This window comes from Netta rufina (genome assembly GCF_964035555.1).
Source record: "Netta rufina genome assembly, chromosome: 11".
NCBI classification, from domain to species: domain Eukaryota; kingdom Metazoa; phylum Chordata; class Aves; order Anseriformes; family Anatidae; genus Netta; species Netta rufina.
In genome coordinates, this window is record NC_140134.1 from 12,236,911 (window position 1) to 12,262,308 (window position 25,398).

Below are 25,398 nucleotides of genomic sequence, written 5' to 3' on the forward strand. Positions count from 1 at the left end.
TACACTTAATAGGATATATTTTTAAATCATTTCTTCATTAAGGTCTTTAATGCATGTATACATGAAAAATTTATATTAAAAAATTAAAAAGGAAAAATCTTGTTTGTTTAGAATAACTCTGATGTGCACAAATATTGACCAAAGCTAACAAAAAAAATACAGCTCTGCCTTTTTTATTAAATAGTGTTGCAATTACTTAGAGCTGGCAAATAAAAGCAATCCTCTGATTTTTAGAGTTTCTCACAAAAAGGACAACATTTTATTATATACATAGTTCTGATGTGCAAGTATGCAATCAATATGTACACTTACATTCCTAACTGTTTACATCATTCTAGAGTATTCACAGTAGAATCAAGCTTAAGGTTAGAAATGTGAAAAGGCCATAATAGTGAAAGAAAAAGATAAAAATAAAGATATGCCTTGGGATTTTAAGACATTTTAAACTACTTGTTAATAGATTTCAGATGACTAAGCTAGAATTCAATTTTGGAGCAGACTAAAAATATAGTTGTTTGTTAAATAAATGGTAACGCAAGTATGCTTTTAAATGGTTTCACAGATGGCAGTATTACCACAAGCATTATTAATCAGTCTGATTTAAGCAAGAGTACTGACCAGAAAGAGCTTGCTTGCAGAGAAGCTGCTGCAACCATCCCCGTAACTTTAAGTGACTACATTTGTCATAGTTTTGCATATTTATGCGCCTTCCAATACCTACTTTGCTCTTATAAAAAGAAAACCAGTTTTCTTAACCCATGCTACTTTATGTGGCCATGTCCACTGCTCGCTGTTCATAAGAACTGTAAAAGAGAATATATGCAGCTGAGGATTTCACAGATGATGATGAGATCTCAGACACTTCATGGTCATCAAACTTAAACCAGCGCTGTTTTGAGGCATTTTTGCAGTAGGCGGTATAGTGCCCTCCATCCAACCCACCATAATGATTCTGTGAACAGAAGAAAAGAATTAATGACCTTGAAAGTTGCCACTTCTTACCTGGTTAAGGAAAATAACCTAGAATGTGAGATTTTTAAATAAACACTGAGTGTTCTTTTTAGAACACAGATCATCTGCAACCAGGTAGGCAGCCTGGAAACCCAGATGAATTCCACAGACTGCCGCAAGTCTTAGCATAAAGATCAGCTAGCTTTGAAATGTGACATGGTTACTTACTGATACTGAAAATAGATTGTATCTCTTCAAGTTATTCTTTGGACCAATAACATACTGTGAGAGGTCAAGAGTTTCCAATGGGAAATCTACAGAGGTCTGAAGTTTTTGCTTCCATCTTCCATCATAGGAAAATCTAGAGATGAAAAAGCATTGTTTTAAGTTACAAGTCATTTGTATGCTGTTTAAGAATATTAAGCCATGTTTGGTTTCTCTGTTTCTAACCCATACGTGGTCTCAACTAAAGACTGAACTGTTTCAAAAACAGCATGTGGCTCCAACTCTCTTAATGCTTGCACACATGCTTCTTAGCACGGATGAAGAGAGGCTGCTTGTAGAAGTGCTTTGTAAACTACAGCCTAGTAAAGCAGACATCAGGTGAAAATGAAATTTTTGCAACATTACAACTGGACTCACATCTGGAACTTTCTCTAATTAAAAATTGTTAGTTACTGCACTAGAACAATCAATCTGCATGAATGCCTGGTCACCCTAATTAATTTTCATAGATTATTATTTCACTTACCGTTTCAAGTGCACTAGAAGAACAGGTGGTAATTTCCAAATTTCTATTTTTTTCAAAGAATCCCTTCGAGTTTTGCAATGGCTACAGTAAAATCTATTATTGTCAGTGAGCTTTTCTTCTTTGGAGAACAATCTAAGGCATTCCTTAAAACAAAACATAAATACAGATTGTGAACGGCAGATGTTTAGGGTAGTGTACCAAAAATGTTTATTTCTTATTTGCTTGTTAACTTGCAACAATAATCTACATGCCATGTTTCACAAATATAGGGAAAACTGAGTTGCATCCAAGTGTAGAAGTAAATTGTAATTTTTACTGCATATATTAGTTATCTGCAAGTATTTCAAACTGTACTGACAACATTTTTTTAAAAACACAACATTTATACTGTGGCATACAGAAACAAATACTAGACATGTCTTTTCTGTCACTGTGGCTTCAATATTCCATCCTGCTTGTATTTTAAAACTGTTAAGAAGGGATCTAATTTTTTAAATTCTGGAAGAATTAAAAAAAATAGCAGGCTTGGGTCTGTTCATGTTTCAGGTTAGTGTAAGCTGGAACACTGATGAACCCCTTCAACAAGAGGCTGAACAAAGAAACCCAGAATGGCTGAGGTTGGAAGGGTCTGCTGGAGGGCATCAGGTCCAAACCCACACCAGTTGTCCAGGACAGTGTCCTGGAACCACAGCCACTCTGGACAGCCTGTTTCAGCAGAAGTAGCATCATAAGTCACAAAGATAAATGTTTTTACTGTTTCAAAAATTGTTTTTCTCTAGGGCCACCTTACCTGCAGTGTACATTTACTAGTGGATGCAAGTGGTAGCGACAAATACATGAAAGCCTCGAAGGTCCGGGACTTCTTGTGGCATGTGAGACACTGCACTGTAGATTTGAACTGGCCTTGAAAGAGTGCCACGATGATGGATTCGTTGAGCTGTTTGTGTTTCTGCCAGGCTAGTTCTGCTGCTCTGAGGTCATCAAGATGATCATTGTTTTCTTCCTTGTATCTTTTCCTGTTGTCAGCCTGTATAACAGAAGTTTGAATACTTTAGCTGTATATTAACATATGTATAAATAGGAAGTTTAATCTATACGCAACTATACTACTGAATATTGGCAAGTATATCTGAACACGCCAGCATAGCCATTCATTTCCTAGCTGTTTAGTTGTCTTCCACCATTCCCTTCAGTACCTTATAGAGGCTGATTTTGTAACAGTAGAATTCTGAATACTTGGATTTCCTTCTATCCTTTCAGTAACACAAGCAGCACTACATGGCCACTGTAAACTAATTTAGATTATAAACAACTCCTGCTTCGGGACTGATTTCTTGCAAAAGTCATGTGCTATACCAATAATAGTTCTGGAACTTGTCTAAAGTACCTACCCTGCCCCTGAAGACTCCCACTAGTTTAATACGTCCCCCACCACCCACAAGCTGTCCACAGTGATGAAAAGTACAAGGCAATGACAGCATTTTCCCAAAAGTTATTACTACTTGAACAACTCTCCCCATTCTGAAAGAGAAGATATACACACAGTAACTGAGATTTGAGGTTTAAAAGCAGTAAGGTAAAGAGTACTTAAGAAAACCTGCTTCACCGCAGAGTTTCTTTCATGCTGTCGCAATCTTGAGGTGGAAAAATGTGTAAGGTTACAGCACAAAACTCGCTTCTCCTAGCAAGCTTCTCTTACTCTTAGCAGACTCTTGAGGAACAAAAAAAAAAGTCTGCAGACACCAACAGTTCAGCAGTCTCCAGGCTGAAAACATTTAGCAGACATCCTCCAGATACAAGGCACATGTTTCAGTCCTTGCTGGAGCCTGAATTCCTACAGGTGAATAGGCTGAGGTACCAGTACGTGAGTATCATTAAAAAAAAAAAATCATTAACGGCTGTCTCCACCTCAGCCCAGATAACTGAAAGTAAATTTCTACTTTCTCTTTGCCTATTTGTCTTTATTCCCTAAACCACAGAATCTTTGGGCACAGACTCTCCAACTACACGGCCTGAAGTAGCTACAAAAGCTAGACTCTGCAAGGGATGTTTGAAGATACATGGGAGGTGTTGAATTATATAGACCTCGGGATCTTCTACTCAACAAGAATATAAGAAAAGCAAGCCATTTTGGTAATTCTAGGGCTTCCCAAACAGAGGGATATCACAGAAATGTGACTTTGTCTCCACACAGCAGTGGGGAGCTGAATTCAGCACAAATGCTTACTCAACCCTACCCAGAAGCTGTTTTAAATAAAGGTTTGTCCATTTGCCTTGGCACAAAGCTTTGTTACTTAAATCTTCTTAAGAACTATGAGATATGAGAAAAATTATTTCTCTTGATCATTTAACAGATGTGTATTTTGTAACATGTATTGCTTACTTTATTTAAATCTTCGTGCAAGCCATCCATTAGAAAGAGAAGCAATTCTTGGGAGTCTTGCTGGCTATATCCTGCAAATTGGTCATTAATCTTCCCAATTGTAATTTTGAAGTCTTTTGGACTGATATATTTATACTGCCCTGTCCATAAAGCTTTCATTATTACTCCAAACTCTTCAGCCACTTCACCTTTATGCCCCAGGAAATTTGACCTATACAATTAAACAGACAAAAATATATGTTTTTATATATACACAAATATATGCTATATAGATATAAATGTATTTTATATATATAGTGAGCTATCCAATTACGATTTATTATTAATTCAAGACTTTCTCCCAATTCTGAAGTAATTTCTTTAGACCAAGCAAAAATGGTTGCGAGTTTAAGTTAAAACTTTTGTATACTTTGGCATTATAATTTGGTTCCACAATCAAAATTGGTCTGATGGAAGGTACAGTTATTTCCAGCTTGTTTTGCAAACTGCTACTTAAATATTGTTTTTAAGAGATAGTAGTACACTTATTTATGAATGTGCTAAAGCACAATTCAAGATTGTCTGGTAATGCTTATTTCGTCCCGTATCTACACTCTGTAAAATCTCAAAAGATTTAGAGGTTAATATTTCTCTTATTTAAAAGAATTAAAACAAAAAATCTTTAGCTCTATTAAGTGATTTTTTTAATTAACAAATGTAAAGTCAGATTTTTTTTTTTTTTTACTTTCACTTGAAAGCAAAGGGTAAGTATAAGATATTGTTACCTGTTAATATCATCTTGATACAAGTTTCTGTTAAAATACTCAGCCAGGTGAGGTGCATTGCACAGACACTGTAATATGGAATTCATATAGCAAGTGTTCCCTAGATTACGAAGTCCTGTAAGAGCTGGTCCCGATCCCCCAAACACAGGATTAAGATTCCTAATTTGTGATGCAGAGAGTCTTGAAATTTCTGCTTTAGTGTAATAGATTGGTCTGTAAGGAAGAAATTATTTTATTTCTTTTTAAGCAGTCTCAGCCTTGACAAGTCTGTGCACATAACTTAAGAAAATCACCTTTCCCCCCCCCCCAGGAAATGAAATATCCTGGCACAAGAGGCTACCAAATACAAATCATTTAATGTATTCAAGATCAGTGGAATAGTGAAAAATCTCTATATACTGGCCTATAATCAGACTGATTTATAGGCTAAATCAGTATTTATTTTTTTAATTTACAGATGAGGAATTAGTTGTTTATTTACCTCAGTTTAAAAATCAAAAACTGTATTTCAGAAGCTACAAGACAATTAGTGTCTTCCATGTTAACACAAATAATACCAACACTTAAAAAGCAACTGTTGTCCAATTACACTGACCTCTGAAATTTCTATTAATACTTAATTATCACATTAATTCTCAAAAACATAACTGCCAATACATTAGATGTGTAGCAATGAAATTTTGGTCTACCAAAAAAACCCTCTTGCATCCTTTGAAAATACTTATAAAATATTAATGAATTTCAGTTGGATAAGGACAAATTAAGTCCTATATGCTATCATATTGCGTAAATTGTGATATAACTTATCAAACATACTTATTTTCACGATTGACTGCAGGAGTTACGGGAATTCTTTTCTTCTCTTCCTCCTGAATGGCTTGGGTTATATCTGGGGAAGAGTAGGAGCGCTTCAGTTTGGAGTGTTCCCGTTCTCGTTCAATAGTCACCTGCGGCTTGGGTTTATGCGTTGGTGGGGTAGCTGGAGGAGTGGATGAAGGAGCCATTTCTGGTGGGTACATATGAACAGTGTTTGTTGGCGAGTGATAGTAACGAAAGGTTCCAGTGATTGGATCCAGAAACTTACGGAGGAAAAAAGAAGTGTTTTAGAGTCAGGTAAAAATCATCATTAGCCTTAACTACTCTAGCAATACATGAGTTTCTCAAGTAATGAGTTGTTAACGGTAGTTATTGACCTAAATATGTAATGGATTAAGTTTAGTGGAAGGTACCACCTTCACCAAAATGCATATAAAGCAGCTGGTTAGCACCAGAAGCAGATGAGCTCCCCTAGTTTCATTACAAATAATATTAAAATTCAGGAAGTACCTGTGTGTGCAAGTTGGGAGAGACAAAAATAAAACGAGATCTGACTTAGCAATATGACAGAACTGAAATGCACTGTGAAACTGCCCAAGAAACTCGATTATAACATCAGAAATAGAAAATAATATCAGAAACACAAGATTACCTTTACCCAACCCAGAGGCAGTCCTGGTATTATCCTTCCCATTTCTTCACTTCGTGCTCTCATCAATGGCTCCCGCTGAGACTAATAAATACAGTGGAAATGTGAGGTATGTATGGTTACTTATGAAGAGCAGCAAGCTGTCTGTGACTTCCCTATGCAGTTACATGTTTTAATGCAAAACAGTTCAATAAGAAATCCTTGATTATAACTGGAAATGGAACTTACTGGAGGACGCAAAAATGGTAACATAGTATTACTATTTTGTGTTACTCTAAACAAAATTAATTTGTCAACATGCTCCGGGGAAAAAAAAAAAAAGGACAATTCAGTCTCACTAGTCTGACTATTCCATTCTTTCCCTAAAGAAGCCACTTTATTAAAAAAAAAATGCCTCTGTTAGACACATAAGGATGATCTTTTTTCCCTTCCAAAGTAGTATGCAATGGAGTACACAAGATGATGACCAAGAATGGAAGACTTGTTAATGCCATCAGACTTGTTAACGCATTAAGAGTGAAAAAATTCTAGTGAAACTTTCAAGTATTTATTTGCAGATGAATGGGACAAATGGAAAAAGCACACAAACAGCTATAAAAATGGCACAGTCTTTTCTTAGGATTATGACTTTAAAAAATAAAGTTAGGTGGAATTTAACATGAGATAATCATAAAGCATCTGTGCTTGATTGATTTTAGCTACATACAACACATTGTATTTACTTTAAGTCTTTCAGTATCTTGATCAGAATCCTCTCTAAGGGGTCCTGGCTTTTGAGCTCCACTGTCTGGTTGTCCTTTAACCCCAGTTTGCTGTAAAAGATTTTGAGAGAAGGCTTTGAATTTTCATCTGTAACGTTAGTAAAGATAGCTGATACAGAATAGTAGGGAAGGAGGTTTTTTTTTTTTTGTCGTTGAATGCAAGTGCCTTGAAGTCACTACTGCAGCTATTTACACATGACTTTTTTCAGCTATGCAGCAATTTGTTGGAATAGCCTTTGTAACTGAATGTTGTGTTGTACAGGATGGACTTAATAATTTCAAGATCTCAGAAATCAGAAATAAAGTCTCAAAATAATAGATTAGGGTATTGCTTTGCTTCTTACACTAGTCAACAAAACCCTGTTATATCAGTGTTCATGCAGCTGGGGACGTGCTACGGAGTTTATTATGATACTGTGATTCTGTCCGTAGTGTTTGTTACAACAGTACAGCATATATTTTGGGCTGGTATGAGAGATAGAAGCATGGCAGCATTTTATAGTTGAAACTGAAGATGGCAGACCATGAACCATCCAACTCTGCCTTCACGCCAATGGTGATTTTTATTATCTTATGGGAACTACATGTTCCCTACCTGCAAACAAGAATCAAGCCAGTCTAAGCTGCCCTATAACACCACACATATCTTGGTTTTAACTTTCTCCCCTACATTTATGTAAAAACAGCAGGTCTAAACAAGATTCCAGTGAAGTACATATTTAGAAATTAGACTGATACCATCTCACTTCAGGAGGCACCCAAATGATCCTGAATACCCCATGCACCCGTTTTCACTAACCTTGCCTGGAACAGACACAGAAGTCTGAGATGCATCACCCAGCACACGTCTCTGCATATCTGGTGTTCGAGCTCCCTTTTCTCTTTCTTCCACGGATACTTTGTCGATCTCCATCCTTTTTGCACCAATGTTTTCTGGTTCATTTTTATTTTGCTTTTTTGCTTCTATTGTCTCTTTGCGCACTCTTTCTTTTTCCTTTTCCTCCTGTTCTCTTTTTATTTGGTCATCTCTCTCCTTCTGTTCTCTCTCCTCTTTGGATTGCTGCAGCTTTTCTTTATGTTCCTTTTCTCTCTGTTCTTCCTTTGCTTTCTGCTCTTGTTCTTCTTTTTCTCGCTTGAGTCTTTCTTTTTGTTCTTCTTGTTGTCTCTCCCGCAATTCTTTTTCTCTTTTGTTTTTCTCTAACAGGGCTGCAGTTTCTGCATGTATATGACTTTTTTCTTCTTCTGTCAGGGTGCTTTTTACATCACGTACAGGTTTTGTGGACCGATCTGGAACTATTTGCCCATTCTCAATAGGCTGGCCGTCACTGAGTGTGCTTTCAGATTTTGGTCTGTTATCATCAGGAATTTTCATTGAAGGCTTTTTAGTACGATCAACCTGTAACAGAAAGCACGGAACAACTCACTAAAGCTACTAGCACTCTGCTAGCTAAACTTCTTCTAAGAAAGATTTATAAAAGCATGAAAATCATATAAAATTGATTTCTATCAGAGATAGCCAATTTTCCATTTCAGTAAATCTGGTAATTCAAATTGGTCATTAACTAAATATTCATTTAACTTCCAGATGTGAGATAACAATCAACAACCCTTACAGAACCATAAGGACAGCATTAAACACACATTACTACAACTTGGGTCTTTATTTTCAAGCTTTCAAAGGTGAACACGTTAAAGTAATCAGGCAGCCAAATTTGGGCTTGGCTCTCAATCACATGCTCTGTCATCTGATTAAGGCAGATCTGCTTGATGGGAAGAGGTATTTAAGAATGATTTCTGCTCAGACCTAGGAGAGCAGGTTGGTTTTGATGCTGAAATAGAAGTTCTAAAAAAACAAAGGGAAGAAAATAAGTACGGTCTTTTTCATAGCTTAGGGTCCATTAGATGAAAATCTGTATTAAAGGAAGTATCTAAAAAGGTAAGAAATAAAGAGCTGTACATTTTTAGCTTTATCTTCCAAAGAAAACAAGTCATTTTAGTGCACGGACTCTACAAAGGTGTTCTAGAAAATTTTTTCCTCTGAAGAAGAAACAAGACCCCATACTTTCACTACTGGACCACAAGTGAAAAGCCTCCGAAGTGTATTTTTTTATTTGAAGGAAGATACAGTGGCTGGAAAGCAGAGCTTTGGAAGAGCAAAGATAAGTCATAACTTAATTGCCCTCACTATTTCATCATATGTATGTACTGATCAGAAAAGGTTGCTAATAGACTTTCTGAATTAATGAGCAATTGCTGACCTTCAACTTCTCTGGCACTCCCATCAAAATCCTCAATGAAAACTCAGCAATTATGTCAAGTGTATTCAGTTTCATGAAGTTCTGTGGATTATTTACCATGGCTTCACAGACCACCAATAGTCTCTGTACCAATGTAGTTGTGTACAGGGCTTAAACAAATACTGAGAACATACCTCTGTGGAAGTCTGCATGTGGTGGGTCTCTAGTACGTTAACCCTATGCTAAATCTGAAACAAAGAAAACACAACTTACCTCAGGGATACTTCTTGTACTAGATACAGGATTGACTACAAATGAACTGTCATGTTTTGGAACAGCAGCACCCTCTACGCTTGGTCTGTTAAGTGATTTTAGTCTCTCTTCCAAATTAGCTTCTGTTTCTTCATTTTCAATCCCTTCTGTTGGAGAAGGCTTTATAGTGGCAACAGGTGGAACAGGAGCTGGTTCTTCCAAAGATGGATATGTAAAATCCACTGGGGGTAGGAGAGGAAAAAAAACATAGGAAAGCTCTTACAACAAAACCAAAATGACCCTCAAGTTCCACCAGACCCAAAAATTTAGCCTTGTTCTGAGCTACATCTCCATCTGTCTCACATGTACTTGAATGAAGTTACGTCCAGTAATTAGAAACACTAGGGAGAAAGAATCTCCATTATACTTACAGGAAACAGTTACTGCTTCAATCTTGCTATGCTGAGGTGGAGTTACTTTAGCATTTGTTGTGTACTGGGGAAAACAAAGGAGCCAGTTTTCATAACCTCCTTCTAGAACTAAAGGTTCATTCTTCAGTAGAGTTTTGCTTTCCCACTAGAAAAAAAAGGAAAAAAAAAGTTAAGTGACTTAAACACAGTGAGGAAATGTTTCAGTCTTAACCTTGTTGAAATTTCTGTGTCTGGTCATTATACTAAGAGGTTATTTTTGAGATTTTAAAATAAGAATTAAACAGGCTGTAAAAACACTTCAGGGAACAGGGTTTGGAGAATGCCAAACACATGAGGAGGTTCCTACCTGTAACTACAGCAGGGTCTGAATATTTCCAGTACAGAAAGAACCACTTACTACTTGTTCAGGTAACAATCCTCCATGCAGAAAAATACTTTATTTGGTTTCTTATCAGGTAAATTTACTGAGCAATTATCATAAAATCATAGAATGGGTTGGGTTGGAAGGGACCTAAAGACCATCTAGTTCCAATTCCCCTGCTTCAGGCCACTAGATCAGGTTGCCCACGGCCTCGTCCAACCTGGTCTCAAACACATCCAGGGATGGGGCATCCACAACTCCTCTGGGAAACCTATTCCAGTGCCTCACCGCCCTCTGAGTGAAGAATTTCCTCCTAAACTCTGATCTAAATCTCCCCTCTTTTAGTTTAAAACCATTCCCCCTCGTCCTATCATTATCTGCCCAAGCAAAAAGTTCTCTCTGTCTTTTGTAAGTCCCCTTATAGTATTGAAAACTTGCAATGACATCACCCCAGAGCCTTCAGGCTGAGCATCCCCAGCCCTCTCAGCCTGTCTTCATAGGAGAGGTGCTCCAGCCCTCTGATCATCTTTGTAACTAGGGGTGTTGGCTTTGGAAAGTATAATAACATTAACTAGAACATGAACAGAAGTTCAGAGACTATTCTGTAACGCAATAAATGGAGAGAACTGCCTGAACTAGTCTCTGAACCCCAGTATTGAATAGTTAGGTACACGTGCAGTCTCTCACAAGAGCCACCTTTATAAAGAGTAGGGACAACACAGCTATAGCCAGAATTCTGACTTTTAAATGTTACGCAACTCAATATTGAGTCTATTAGCTCCTTCCAAAGATGAGGCTCAAACTTAAATTCATGTTTTTCCAGAACTGATATTTAATAAAGTACAAAACTTAACAGTTTTCAAGTTATTTCTGGTGTCTCTTTTACCTTGATTCTTCCATTCTAGAAAGCATTGGCTTGATAGGACTGCAGAGAAGTTAGCTTTTTTCAACCTGCCTATGCAGGTGGCTGGCCAGTTCCCATAGATGTGGACTTAGTTGTCTCATGCTTTCATGTATTAGCAATGACTCTGGCAAACAATACTAAGTACTTTCTCAAACAACTCTGTCAGCCAAGAACTTAAAGTTTACGAGCTAGCTGTTGAGGATGGCAGTTGAATCATTCTACTATTTACTTATTTAATGAGTTACTTTCCACTACTACAGCACAAGCAGGGGAAAGTGAAGCTTCAGACTATATTTCTGCTATCAAAATAAGCAGTCTTTGAAAACTAAACCAAAATGTTTATCCAGCATATCATTGTCTTCCATATACTTTGTAATTATACATACTTTAAGACCACCTTACTTATTGAGATGAAATAATATAAAATGTGGAACTTGCCAACCTTAAAAAGCGCGTCTTTCAGGCTCTGAAGAGTTGTTCCTAGCTTTACATCTTCTGCAGAACTAAACCAGTCCAGGAGTATAACGTAATCAAAGTGTCCTCTCTTCTTCCATTGATCTCTAGAATCTTCCGGGAGTCTAGCTTCAATCCAGCTAGCAGTAACTCTGAAATATATTAACATGCACTTAAATGTACAAGTAACACTTAGTCCAACAATATATGGTCCAACCTATACATGCTTACATGCTTGGATAAAATACACAAGCTCTGACTTGAAGGCAGTACATACCAAAACAGAGCTGTCCAGATGCATTTCACAAATTTGTATGTACCGGAGACTCTAAAACTAAATGTATAAGTTGTAAAAGCATATGACCCTTCTAATGCATTCTTTTTTTCAGTCACTTTATAGAGGGAATGCCAGTAAGACAGTACTTCAAAGAAATCAAACATTTCACTATCATTTAACATTATTCCATACCCAGCACTGATAGCTTCTTCTGGGACGCTGATAGATCTTGGAATACAGGATTCCTGATAATCCTTTGAGCTTCGAGCATCCATTATAATTAATTCAATGCTTTTGTCCGTCATCATTGCAAACAGTTTCTCAGCTGTGACTGCTCCTTGAAATAAAAAAGCTATTAGATGCTAAAAGCTACATTATAAATGGAGATAACTATGATTGTGTCTGACTGGAGTAATCAAGACTGCAAACAGATGACAGAACAGAAAAGTGTACAGAATACATTCGTATATATATATCCTTCCCACAAAGTCATGGAGCTGTGGAACAGATTGGCTCTTTTGCTCCTGCTACTATAATGATTAGCAGCTGATCTGCTAAATTAGACAATACTGGATACTTCAGTGATAAATTAGTTGATTTTTCATGGTCTCATTTAACTTAAGCTATATAGGCAAACACTCGTGAACTACATGCTGCAGATGTTCTCTAGAGTTCTCAGCTGAAGAGGAACATTTTCATGTTTATTACAAGAACAAAAAACAAGGCTGGGGTGGCAAGGGGAAATTTCTTATTTAATTGAGAAAGTCGACACATTTCAGCCTTGTCTAGACATTTTTCTTAGCAGTTGAGGAGACATTTTTCTTTCTATTTAACCACTCTGGGGTTAGTACAGCTTTAGTAACTAAAGTTTTGAAAAACTTAGAACAGCTTTCTAAGTTCAAGGGACATGATGAAGGCTTAAATACAGAGCTTTACTACTAAGTTGCTATTGTTGAAAGAACACATACCAAAAGTTTCACTGAAATACTCTGACTGTGAAGTAACTGTTAAAGAACTGCAGCTGCCAAAATGATAGGTGCATAAGCATATAGAGACTTTTTTCACACCTGTGTGAACATTGCATCTCTTACCGCTCAGACTTTCAGACTGATCCCTTCTTTCCAGTGAATGCTTGCTCTCACCATTAATCTGTGTTGCAGGAAGGGGAAAAAGAAAAAGCTAGTTAATTTAGGAAGACACCAAGGTTGCTGCTCTACCTAGACAGAAAGCAGTTAAAAAGGCAATACAACCTGCAGCATCATCTGCTGGGTGAAATTCATGAAGCACTTGTGGAAAAAATTTCTTTTTCCCCCACACTATTGCTAACTAGTCAGCTCTCTCCTAAAAAGGAGTCATGTAACAAATACATTATCATGATTCTTATCCGATAGTTCCAGCAATGGTGAAAAGCACAGTTGTAATATAGAGTTTGACTTTACAAAACACTAGTGTATCTTAAGCAAGAATTGGAGGTTGGTAGGGTTTTACCTTTTCCAAAGAAGACTCAAAAGGCTATGGGGAATATAGAGTAATTTCAAAAACAAAACAAGCCAACAAAAAAAGATTCTGAACTGGAAACAGCTACTAATAAATACCACATGCAGGATTAAAACTATACCTTTAGACTGAATTGAGAATTCAAGAACATCTTCAATTACCTTTTGGCTTTTTCCTTTGGAATCTGCTGTACTTTCTGATGAGCTTTTGGCTGAACTCTTTCCATCATCTTTTGGTTCTTGCTTTTTCTGCAGCTCCTGTCTGTCCCTCTCTTCGAGTCTTTTCCGAACTTCAGCTTCTTCATATCTATGGAAAACATTTCCCCACAACCAATATTATTGGATCAGCTAGCCTTGGACAATTAGCACCAGAACTATCAAGTCAAGTGAAGGGTGGGGGTGGCCATGAAACAGGAAGTATTTAAAGAAAATCCTCCCCAACATCCCCTCACTGCATCAAAGCCCACTTTCCTCCCTGACTGCTTGATACAATTTATTTCATTCTTAAATCCTGCTTTGGCTCTTATTTCATAGCCACTGCTCTTAAGGGTTTATTATTTTTTTTCCTCTTTAAACCTGAGGTCACGCTTAGCTATGATGTCACTAAAGATAATTGGTTTTTCATTTCACAGGAACTAAGTACTGGTCTTACAGTCTTACTTAAGTCTTGCAGATAAACTTCAACTTACTATAACAATCACCCAGGGTATTTTATTTGGTTTTGCAACAGTCTTAATAACAGTCTTAATAACAGTTAAAAATGAGTTAGCTCAGTTCTCTTAAGTGCCTTTTTCTGAGAAGTTGGGTCACAACTACCAATACAGTAGCAGTCACCTTTGGGATGTAAGCTGACTTTATAACACTGTTACATCCTCACCACTGCCCCTGCTGCTTATTTCACAGTGCAACTACAGCGAAGTCAATGCAAGAACCCTGTGTACTCAAAACTTTTTGTGCATTTAAGTCTTGCCTACAGATGTCCCTTTCATAATGCCTCAGCCTTTAAAGTTAACCTTCCAGCCCTCTGCCATTTTAAGGACAAGCACAATATTGTAAACCAGTAGCCTCCGAACTACAGCTTTTAGATCACCAGCTGTAGGGTTGTACAGTCACATTGCTGCCACATTGCACTCTAGTTAATAGAACTGAGAAGATAACAGTTATTAGTGATCCACAAAGCAAAAAATTACGTAAAAAAAAAAAAAGTTATATTAAAAAAAAAATGTTTTGAATTAACAATATTGATGACTGAGCCAAGTAGTGAGGCTTGGACACTGAATTGAATTAGTAATTGTCATTTTAATTATATGTTGACTAATCAGGACTAAAATGACAACTACTATGCAATTTTATTTCATACTAAGAGCACTGTGTTAATGAACTATATCATAGCATTGGATTCTGCCTCAAACTCTACTCCACCAATAGGAAGCAGGCAGCGAGTGTAATTCTATTTCTTAAATAGGCTTCTTGATTTGGCAAAGACATCATAAATTAGAACAGAGCATTCTGTTCTTATTTGGAGTTAATGGTACAAAAATATATTTAAGATTTTCATTGAATTTGGTCAATATGGAATATTTACCCAGCAATTTCCCATTTACCTACTGGTATGCCTTTGAAGCACATACTAGCTCATTCATTTAAGTATTCCTAAGCCTATACAAATGACGTTTCAGCAGCTCCACTTTTGGTTAATTATTAACTGTTAAACTATTTGCTGGCCTATTGCCTAGAAGAGGAGTTGTACAATAACAATTTCTATAAAACCACTTCTGTAGTTACACAGGAGTCATGTTTCATTTATTCTCCCTTTAAATACACATACATTTTGTGCAGAGTAGTTGAAAATTTTGTCAAATTTCAAAACTCAGTTCATTTCACGATAAACCATAAGTTACTAAACAATAAGTCTCTAAATAACTTTGGTTTTCTATAGCTCTATCAAAGTTTACCCTTAAAGTGAATTTGTAGCTCTGCTGAATTGTAAGACAATTAAAAACAAGGAAGATTTAAAGACTGTTTAATGTGTAGTATCATCAAGCATCCTTAGTATGTCTCTTTTCATATACATGTAGCTATTTTCTTCTCTGTTCACCTAAACTGACTTTTTAGATTAAGCACTACAAAAGGCATAGAAGAAGCTTTTACAGTAATTCTGGTGGGGCCTGGGGAAGGGAAATGTGCATAACAGACAGAGTTGAAAGGGTGGGAAGGGAGAGACAGGCAGTTGCTGAGGATGTGAAAAGCAAAAAAGGCTGCTAGAAGCAAGACAAACTGTACTAACTACCATGTAAAGATAGAGCCTATCTTACAACATACTGACACGATTTCATGGCTTATGGCACAAAGACTTGTGCCATACAACTCAGCAACTGTAAATGAGCTAACGAAAGCCCCTTAGCCCATACTAGCAAAACTGCATTTCCATAAATGTGTCTGCAAGTGGTAGAGGTGAAGAAAAGGTGTAGCAGCTAGCTAAAGAATAAAAAAACGTCTTTAGAAATGTGTTTTGTTAGTGTAAACCAAGTCCCAATTAGGAGGGCTTGTTAACATGGAAATATTAGTAATGTGCATTAGTACATTTGGCCTCAGGTGACCTTATGATGAAAAGTGTGGGGAGGAAATGGCTCCTGATCACTTCTGGAGTACATATAGCTTATATTGTCTGGTGGTTTCTTCCTATCAGTCGATGAACAAACCAACAAATCATAGTCTCGAAGAATTGAGAAAATGAACAGTGGCAAGCTACTGGAATAAATGATGACAAAAATAAGCTACAAAAGCAGGCTCTTGTGGGTACACATTTTAAGTTTAAGAATTTAAGCTATCTAGATGGTACTGCAAGCACAATCCTTTACTGCTATACAGCATGAAAACCTGCAACTGCACGCATACTGGCTTCATGTATAACTAACCATATTATATGTTCATTGTATTCACATACCTGAGTTTAAGGCTGTCTGAGAGTCTTTCAGCTTCTTCAACAGCTTTTTTTAAATTTGTAGGTCCAAGAATTGAATGGAAATAATCCTAAAATTACAAGCATCAGCCCACATATTAATGGTACAGCTTAATACTGCTGATTTCTATGCATATAACGAACAGCTACCCTACAGAAAATTGGTATTATAGTGGTAATAATGCAAAAAAAAAAAAAAAAAAAAAGACTGTTTTGAGTTGTTTTCCACTCAAACATGAATTTGTAAGTAAAATTGTTCTATGGCCTTAACAAATAGGCAAGGCAACTCTGTTTGTTACCAGATGGTTCTAGTTGCAAGACTGAAGCTAAAAGCACATTTGTCCATTTTCAGTAAAGTAGGCTTGAATTGAATAAAAGGAACACTCTCCCTCAATCCCCAAGCTCCTTAGCACTGCACCAAAAGAAGTCAGCGGAAAGACGACAGGACTACCCTTCCATGAAAAATATTCACGTCTATTTATATATCTTAAGTATAATTAATAAGAGCAAACTGTAAGAGCAATTAACAATAGACTTGTCAAAAATAGGAAGTAAAAATGTCAGCACAAGTGAGACAGTTTACTTCATATCAGTGAAATTCTTTGAATGTGCCGTAGTGCAAATTTCTGTGCTTCTCATGCTTCTACGAAAAAGCAAAATGGTCAGAAAGCTTTTTATACCTGCTGCTGCTTAAAATCAGGTCTCTTTTTAATAAAATTATAAACAGTCACATATTTCATATATAGGATATAAGCTTTTTCTTCATCTCGGTCCAATCTGCTTTCTTCTGCTGCTTTGAAAATCTTAAGGGCACTCTGCACATAACTGAAATCAAGAAAAGAAGAGTAAATCCCACAATTGTTGACTTGTCCCCAAACATCTTTTAATTAAAAGATGCCATTTTAAATGTTTGCAGCCCCTGCCCGTATATTAAGCATTTGATTTTTACCATCTTAATAAGGCTTTTACTAACATGAATTGCAATTATGCTCCTCCAAATGAAGTTTCTCCTTGCTATTTTGTTTTTCTGATCTTATTTAAAATCTTCCATATCTAAATAGCATACTGAGACATAAAAAAAAGTACTTTTCTGAAAATATTTTTGAGGAAAAACTAATAGTAAAATGAAATGACTGATAGTCTAGAAGTGCTAGAGGCAAAATATTTTCTATTCATGCATCTGCAGAGCTTTTAATTTTTAAGAACTTGTATTTATGTAGCCTTTTCTCAAAGTACTCAAGCTGTCATGGGCACCATGCTCAAGAAGTTACTTTCTGCAGGCAGTAAGCACATCTGATGTGATAGCTTGTCATACATAAGGCTATCAAAGATTTGATAGTTAACTAATAACTGAGAAAACTTAGATCTAAAACATAATCATCTGAGCTGGAATCTGCTCAGAAGAGTAACAATAACACTTCTAATACTAGGAGTTTCTCTAGAGGGAAACTCATTAATATTTAGTACATAAGGAAACAATTTAACTTACACAGGTATCAAAATTCTATTTACTATATGCTACTAAGACTTGTATTTTGAATAGTTGATCCCAAATCAATGAAAATATGCACCTCTTTGTACTGGTCTTTTCAGGTTTTATTTCTGTCTTCTTGTTGAGATCTTTCAATGAAGTACAGAGATAGAGCTCCTTAGGTACAGACGCCACAGCAGGCATGTTAATGTTGTTACTTATGTCCCTTCTAGGATGGTACAGCTTCTCAGAAGTCTCTATCAATATTGTTCTGAAAACAAAACAAAAACACATCAGGTAGGAAGAGCCCAAGTACAGTCCATCAATGGCTTTTAAAACAGTTACTATCTTTACCAGTACGGTGTTATGACCTAACTGGTCTCATGTTACATGAATCAACACTAATATAAAGCAATTTGGAACTGACACAGTTAAAGATTACCTTTAGAATCGTTCATTATAGTTTAAATTAAGTGCATGTAATCAGTCAGAGCTCTAGTAACTGATCTGGTCCACTACAGTCTGGTGAAGCGTTACTCAATGCTACAGCATCAGCACCTGTCCTTGGTGTTAAGCTATGTCACAACCATTAAAAACAGGATTACTTACATAATAGGCAGCTATTTAAAAGGAAAAAAAAAAAAAATCACTCTGGGCAATTATATGTAGCATAGAGCATACATAGGAAAATTATTCCAGGAGTCAAAAACAAACAAACAAAAACTTCTTTGCCAAAAGAGGAATAATGCTTGAACTGCAACTATTTAAGTGTTAATCATCTGTAAGAGTCTTCTTTTATCAGTTGTATGTATTATTGATGCAAGCAAATTAGGAAGATTAATTTATACAGTTAATTATTCAGTCAAAGTGATAGTTATTTGAAACAACTCTGGGTAATTTGTCAAGAACGTGAGCATTATGTTTCAAATACCAGAATAATAAGGAAAACAAGGAGAAAAGAAATGTTGACTTAATGAATCTATCCAGAAAATACTCAACTTTATAGTTGAAAAAATATTACCAAAAATCAACTGACCTATTTGCACTGTGAAATCAGTGCTGGATAATTATTTTACAACTAGCTTAGCACCAGCCTCTGCAAATAGATGCTATGCCCGTGGAAAGGTGGCTTGTTATGTCTTGGTAAGACACAAGCTGAGGAAAGGAACATTGAAGCAGAATATTAAAAAAGGCCATAAAGAGAATGTTAAAGGAACCGTTAAAAGCTGCTTGAAAACGTCTTTGAAGTGCTGCAGGTCCTAAGCTCCCAGGTACAGTTGTCTTTCTGCTGCCACTTGGAAGCATTCCCCACCAAGCTGTTACGTGGTTAAGTAGAGTTTGGCCAGAAAGGACTGTTACATCATCTCATCTGACATTCTGCATGCAGCAGTCCATTAAGTCTCATACAGATAGTCTAACTAAAACCTTTGCATATATTATACAGTGAGCTATTTTAGCCCTTGGGGATGGCAGGGGAAGAGCTCTGCTTAACCAGTGAGACGTTCAGGTCCTAGCAAACCCAAATAAATTCAGGGCAACTAATTAGAAGAAAGATGCTCAAATAATCCTAACGAATACATTTCCTAGGTGCCAGAAGGAAGCGAAAATCCACACAGCCTTTGACATGATGAAGGCAGGGCTCTTCCCTCACACCCCAAGGTGAGGATCAGCACAACAGTGTGACCAAAACCACCATCAGCCAGTAACCTCAGAGTGAAGTTTTGCACAACTGAACTGATCTGTAGCTGACTGTTACTGAACGAGAAGGTTCTGATTTCCCTCTGTCTTTCTCATACTGGCCTGGAACTTATGCGGTCTCTTCTTGAGCCAGTGCAGCTTGCTGAAGAGGCAGAAAAGCTCTGCAGCTTGTGCAAGGACAGCAGTCAGCATGCACAGCCAGGAATGAGCAGCTGAGATGGGAATGGGATGCCTTCCTGCGGCTCAGTGCTGGTACCAGCCAGCTAACTTACTGCCTTAACACAGATGCTATGCTTGCTAATTTTCTAATTACACAGCGTCTGTGCAAACTTGGTAAACTTGAAAAAAAAAAAAAATCCTTCCTATGAGATTGCATTCCAGATAATTCTAGAAAGTATATCATAAATTCCTCAAATACTAATTTTAGTATATAAAATTAAGAATTTATCCCATACCTCAGGCATCTTAAGAACATTTTCCCCTCCCTATAAAGTGCCTTATCACAGAATCACAGAATTTCTAGGTTGGAAGAGACCTCAAGATCGTCGAGTCCAACCTCTGACCTAACACTAATAAGTCCTCCACTAAACCATATCACTAAGAAATGTTCAACTTCAACTTTCAGGAGATATTTAGTTGCTGAAAACAAGGCAGAAAACTAATGAAAGCTTTCCATTCAGTAGAAACAAAACAAAACAGACACGCATCCCTCCACAAAGTAAAGGACCTTCCCAATTTAGAAGCTTTTTTGCCTTAGACATACTTTTTTTTTTTTTAAGTAGTCTTACAGAATTACAGGAAAAGGCCTCAATCTTACAAAGACTTTAACATTGCTTGTCTAATCATACCTTCAGAACACGTCTTTAACCGGCTCTTTATTTCTCCTTAGAACTGTAAATAGACTTTTTCTTTGAAGCTTTAAGTCCTTTCTAAATTTATCTTCAATGTTTGCTCTGTTATGTAATCAGTATTCTCTTAATCTTAAGTGGCAGCATTTGGTTGAGTTCAGACAGAATATTGTAACTAAATATGTATTATGAAAAAGATGCAAATATAACATCACTGCGTCTGTGTATGAGGAAAAAAATAAGATGATGTGGAAGAGCAGCCATGTAAGGAAAGGCAGAAGATGCTAGTAAACTTTCATGTGCTGCTGACACACCTTGATAAAGGCAGTTCTGGGACCTCATCTCTACAAATGGGGAACTATTGGATAAAAGACAAATCTCAGATCTGGCTAAGAACAGAAATGGACTTTCCATGTTTTTCTGCTACAGTTAGTAAGAGTCATAACTAAGTGATTTTAAATTGCCAAACACAACACTAAACTTACTTTTATTTTCTGATCTGAAGAAACTTATACGCCCTTTCCAAAACATGAGCTGCTAACCACGGTAGCTGATGAATGAGGCATTACTGTTTGACCTCCCAGAGCACTGCAATCCATACAACATGCTGCAGTAAAATGAGTAAGGATAGATTAGAAATAACATTTTCTGGAAAAAAAAATAAAATAAAATAAAATTCTCAATAGCCTACTTAATGGAATTACATGTAGCATATATCAAAAGTTAATATAAGGTTTCAGTTGAGGTCCCTAATGACCAAACCTAAATGAACACAGCTCTGTGTCCCCAAAACAGAGGCAGCCAGAGTTAGTGGCTAACAAAGGCTTTCCTACTCACAATAACGCTGTTCCAAATGAAAGTTTGTGCTAGTCAGTCTAAAAAATCAAGCAGCAATAAGAAAACATCAACCCACTGTTTCTAGGAACATCTGTGTCTCTTATTGTTTTAGAACTGGGAAAAATGATGAACAGAGCTAGTGGAAGAGCCCTCTTGATTACATTCGACTTACAAATGGTAACGTATGTTAAAACTCGGAATGTGACGTACAGTAACAACTTCCAAGTCTCTCCCTGTCAGCTAGTAAAAGGGGAAGAAGGAAACAAGCTCTTAGCAGTTTTCTGAAGCAGAAATAACATGCAAGTTTCCTGCATTTTGGGTACAGTATTTCTAAAATATTGAGTGATAAAAACTTTAGTTTGAGGTGAAGTGCTGGGTATTCAACCCATTCTCGGGCAGGCTCTGCTTCCTTTGGTGGCATGCTAGAAAGGCTTGGCTTGCTGAGCAGTTACTAGGTGAAGTATTGCTACCCGCATAGAGAGAAGCTGATCTATGACCAGACACTTATAAGTTATACAATACACGAATTAAAATACAGATATACAGACAATGGGTACCATACTTCTTTGTTAGTCTTCTTCTCTTCCACAAACAAAAAGCAAGGAAGGGACAAGAACATCTGAAAACAGTAATGGACGTCAGCTTATCCAAGAGCAGCACAACTTCCCTCTCATGCCCCCAAGTTCTCCTACCTACTCTCCTCCTAAAAAGCAGTAAATCGTTGTGTCACTACATGTTCTGAGCCAGTCTATGTGCACAGATTGTTTGCTGCCCTGTGGCATGCATCCACACCATTTTCACCAAGTCTCCTAGTGCTGGTTTGGAATCCCCCCTCCTCCTCCTCCTCACCTCCTATCTCATCTCCAGACATTTCTTAAAGAACTGCAGCTTGCTGCCTTTTTACTGCTGGTAGTCTTACAGAAACAGAGGCAAGAGAACCAGTTCATGAAACAAACTGTATTTGAGACAAGAAATGTTTGAGAAGAAATGGCCAGAGAATGCAATTATCTTCCTAAATCCAAACAAATTGCTCACTTTTTGTACATGGACATGTTTCCTCTCTTTTATTGCATTTATTCCTCCTTGAGTATAGGATTCCATAGCAACCTAGCCCTAACTGCTTTTACTTCTTAGACTTTCCAAAAAAAAAATCTCCAACTATTCTGCTTTATCAATTCCTTTTACCCCCTATGGTTCTCATTTTTTTTAGCATACTATCATCAGATGCTCTATTCAAATTATTGTTTTGAAGTGAAATGCTGCTGTTCTTCACTAAAAACTCATTTCCATTTACAAACAAATTTCTCTTGGCCTGATATTTTGCATTTGCTGTCTCAGTTGAATGAGGTTCTTACTTTTTTTTTCCTCCTTTGAGAGGGCGTTGGGAAGAATTTATGATTTCACAACCATAATCTGCTCTGATATACATAAATAACCAGATGATTCTGAACCTAACTTTTTGCAGATACTGAATTCCTATCTGACCTGGCCTCTGTACTTCCTCCAGCAAAAGAAGTTGCACAAATAAAGACATTCGGGAGGAGTTAGCATACAGCAGTGCAACACATGGAGATAGACCAGCTGCTGCAAGTCTGTTCTAGGTCTCTATTTGTTTCCACCAGAAGAGCTGCAATGAACTGCACTTTCTTATCAGGATTGCATCAATTTTACCAAAATACACTCTTGCTGGTCCAGTCTGCACTGATTAGATTATGCTCATTTTTGCCCAGTATTTCCTTTCCCTCCAGACTTAAAATCACCACAATGGCAATGCTGAGGTATCGGTGAACCCTTCAGATTATGTGTGCCTTCCTCACATCTGTAAGGAGGACAGAATGTCTCCTTCCCCAACAAGAGAATGAAACTGGATCATGAAACCGTTAAAAAAGCAAGAGATTGCAGAAGCTACGATACCTTATTAGTCAACTCTGTGAGGAAGAGTAAACAACCTATGTTTCTTAAAACTGAAGATCAGATACACAAATTCACCCTGCCAGTTGAAACATTGTCTCAGCATTCAGGAAAGCTGAAAACAAGGACAACATCCTAAAAACACATGGGAAATCATGTTCAGGTATCTATGGACATTTAAAATACTTAAAAGGAATAGTTTTACACTGACAGGGAAGCATACCTGTTGGTAACAGGTTTTTCTACATCTAATTGCCGTGCCTGTTTCGCTGAGGATGTGAGTAAGCTCTAAGTGGAATGACAACAGCAAGAACGACGCACAGAAGCAGTTATATTGCAAGCAGCATACCCTAACACGGGCTGAAAGAAGTTACCATGCTAAGTGCAGCGCATCATCAATTCAGGTGCGTAATAAAGTATTATTCACCTATTTATTTTTCTCTCTGAGATTTGAGCAAATGAGCAATGGGTTTCTCACGAGCATCATTTATCAGTGAGTTTTACCGCTTGCACTTCGTGCGCTAGAATTGCTTTTGTTAAGATTGTCAGTATTAAACTGGAAACGTGGTATTTTCACGGGGCTGAAACACCCAACTCAGTACATCTAGCTGTGAGGCCTCCAGCTCTGCCAGGCTCTGTTAATACCACAGGCCTCGGTGCTGCAACCTGCTGTGCAGAGGCAGCCCGTGCCCATCAGGGCCTGGCCAGGCAGGACGCTGCGCTCCCCCCGGGCACGCCGAGTTCTGTCATTTTTGGGTATCAGGGGGCCAGGCACCCAGGGTCCACCCAGGGTCTGCCCGGCCACGTACCACACTCAGACCCCGCGCAGGAGCCTCTCCTTTCACCTCAATCCCTCCTGACAGCTCCCTCACCCGGCAGTGTCGCTGACGGTGATGGCGTTCGGGGGCAAGACGCTATAAAGTTAACTTAAAACCTAAGTTTTGGGGGGGTTTTACGCAGTTAGCTCGGCCGCCATTCGGCCTAAGCAAAAAGCCAACCAGCTTCACCTCTTAATTAGACAATTAACGCCCTCCAAGCGCACGGGCACGGCCGAGGGGGCGCCAGGCAGAGCCCCCGGCCCGGCGGTGCCGCTCCCCGGCCATTTTCCTGCGGCCGTCCCCGGGCTCCGGCCGGGCTTCCCTCAGCCCCGTCCCCGCCTCGCCCGGCCCGGCCCGGCCCGGCCGCCCAAGGTCACGGCGGCGGGGCGTGGAGCTGCCGGTACCCTCCGGGCCGAGCCCGGGCCCTTTGCCCTCAGCGCGGCCCCGCTCCCCCCCCCCCCGCAGCCCCTCGGGGGCCGCCTCCCAGCCGGGTTCCGAGCGGCGGGGCCGGGCCCGGGGCTTCCCGTCCAAGGGCGCCCGCCCCCCTCCCACCGCGTCCGGGGCAGGGCGTGAGGCGAACCCGGGGCAGGCCTCGCTCCGCCGCCGGTCCCCACTCACCGCCACGGGGTCTCGCTGCCTCAGCCCGCCAGCCCGGGGCAGGCCCATGTCCGAGCGGGGCTGCCGCGGAGACCTCGCTATGCTGCCATGGCTGCTGGGGCGGAACTCGGCGGCCCTGCCCGGCTCAGCTCCCTCCCCGCCGGGCCTCTCCGCTCCCCCGCGGGGGCGGGGACTCTCGGCGCTCCTATCGGGGCCGTGGGGCCGGGCCCGGTGCGGGGGAAGCTGCGGGAGAGCCGGGCCCGGCTGCGGGGGGCTCCGCGCCCGCCTGGCCTCGCTTCGCCTTGCCCAGGGCAAAGCACCGGGCTTGGGGGGTTCTCAGATTCTGTGGGGCATTCAGCGTCCGTGGGGGGTGTAAAACCGGCCCTCCTGCTGCTGTGTGGGGAGGCGAGATGCCTTGCCTTACAAAAATAACTTTATTTATTTATTTATTTCCCCCCCCCTAAAGAAAACTGCATCGACTGGGGATGTTGTAAGTTCAGCTCTATTTTTTTTTTTCTGTTGTCGGTAGTGTTTGTGCAGCTTGTGGTGTTGCTTCAAGCGTACCTCAGGGGTGGCAGGCACATGCAGACGTGCTGGTACAGTCACGCTGGGATTTAAAACGCGAGGAGAGGGTGGTGCTGAGCTGTTTCCGAGCAGTCGTGTCACTGGGACATTGCACAAACAGATGCTCTGTCCTGCCACAGTCCCTTTCCCCTGATTCAAGGTGGGGGAATGCAGCGATACTTTGATCTACAGCACCATTTTGCCAA

General features: G+C 38.9%; 1 protein-coding gene across 5 annotated transcripts; it reads right to left on the reverse strand.

Moving 5' to 3' along the window:
- USP8 (ubiquitin specific peptidase 8) lies at positions 1 to 24,796 on the reverse strand. 5 transcript variants are annotated; one of them, XM_084293766.1, is made up of 21 exons: positions 24,650 to 24,796; positions 20,951 to 21,072; positions 18,020 to 18,190; positions 17,129 to 17,273; positions 16,434 to 16,519; positions 13,649 to 13,793; positions 13,082 to 13,139; positions 12,183 to 12,327; positions 11,703 to 11,865; positions 9,996 to 10,140; positions 9,586 to 9,806; positions 7,875 to 8,471; positions 7,037 to 7,126; positions 6,318 to 6,398; positions 5,666 to 5,928; positions 4,850 to 5,062; positions 4,086 to 4,296; positions 2,493 to 2,729; positions 1,703 to 1,845; positions 1,180 to 1,312; positions 1 to 952 (listed from the first exon to the last, which is right to left on the reverse strand). In XM_084293766.1, the coding sequence occupies exons 3-21, from the start codon at positions 18,121 to 18,123 to the stop codon at positions 767 to 769; spliced, it is 3,366 nt and encodes a 1,121-aa protein (XP_084149892.1). In that variant the 5' UTR covers positions 18,124 to 18,190; positions 20,951 to 21,072; positions 24,650 to 24,796; the 3' UTR covers positions 1 to 766. The 5 variants fall into 5 exon arrangements, with proteins under 5 accessions (XP_084149892.1, XP_084149894.1, XP_084149893.1 ...); XM_084293768.1 differs by lacking the exon at positions 20,951 to 21,072 and having other exon boundaries at positions 12,183 to 12,321; XM_084293767.1 differs by lacking the exon at positions 20,951 to 21,072 and having other exon boundaries at positions 12,183 to 12,324.
- Between the last annotated feature and the right edge of the window lie 602 nt (positions 24,797 to 25,398).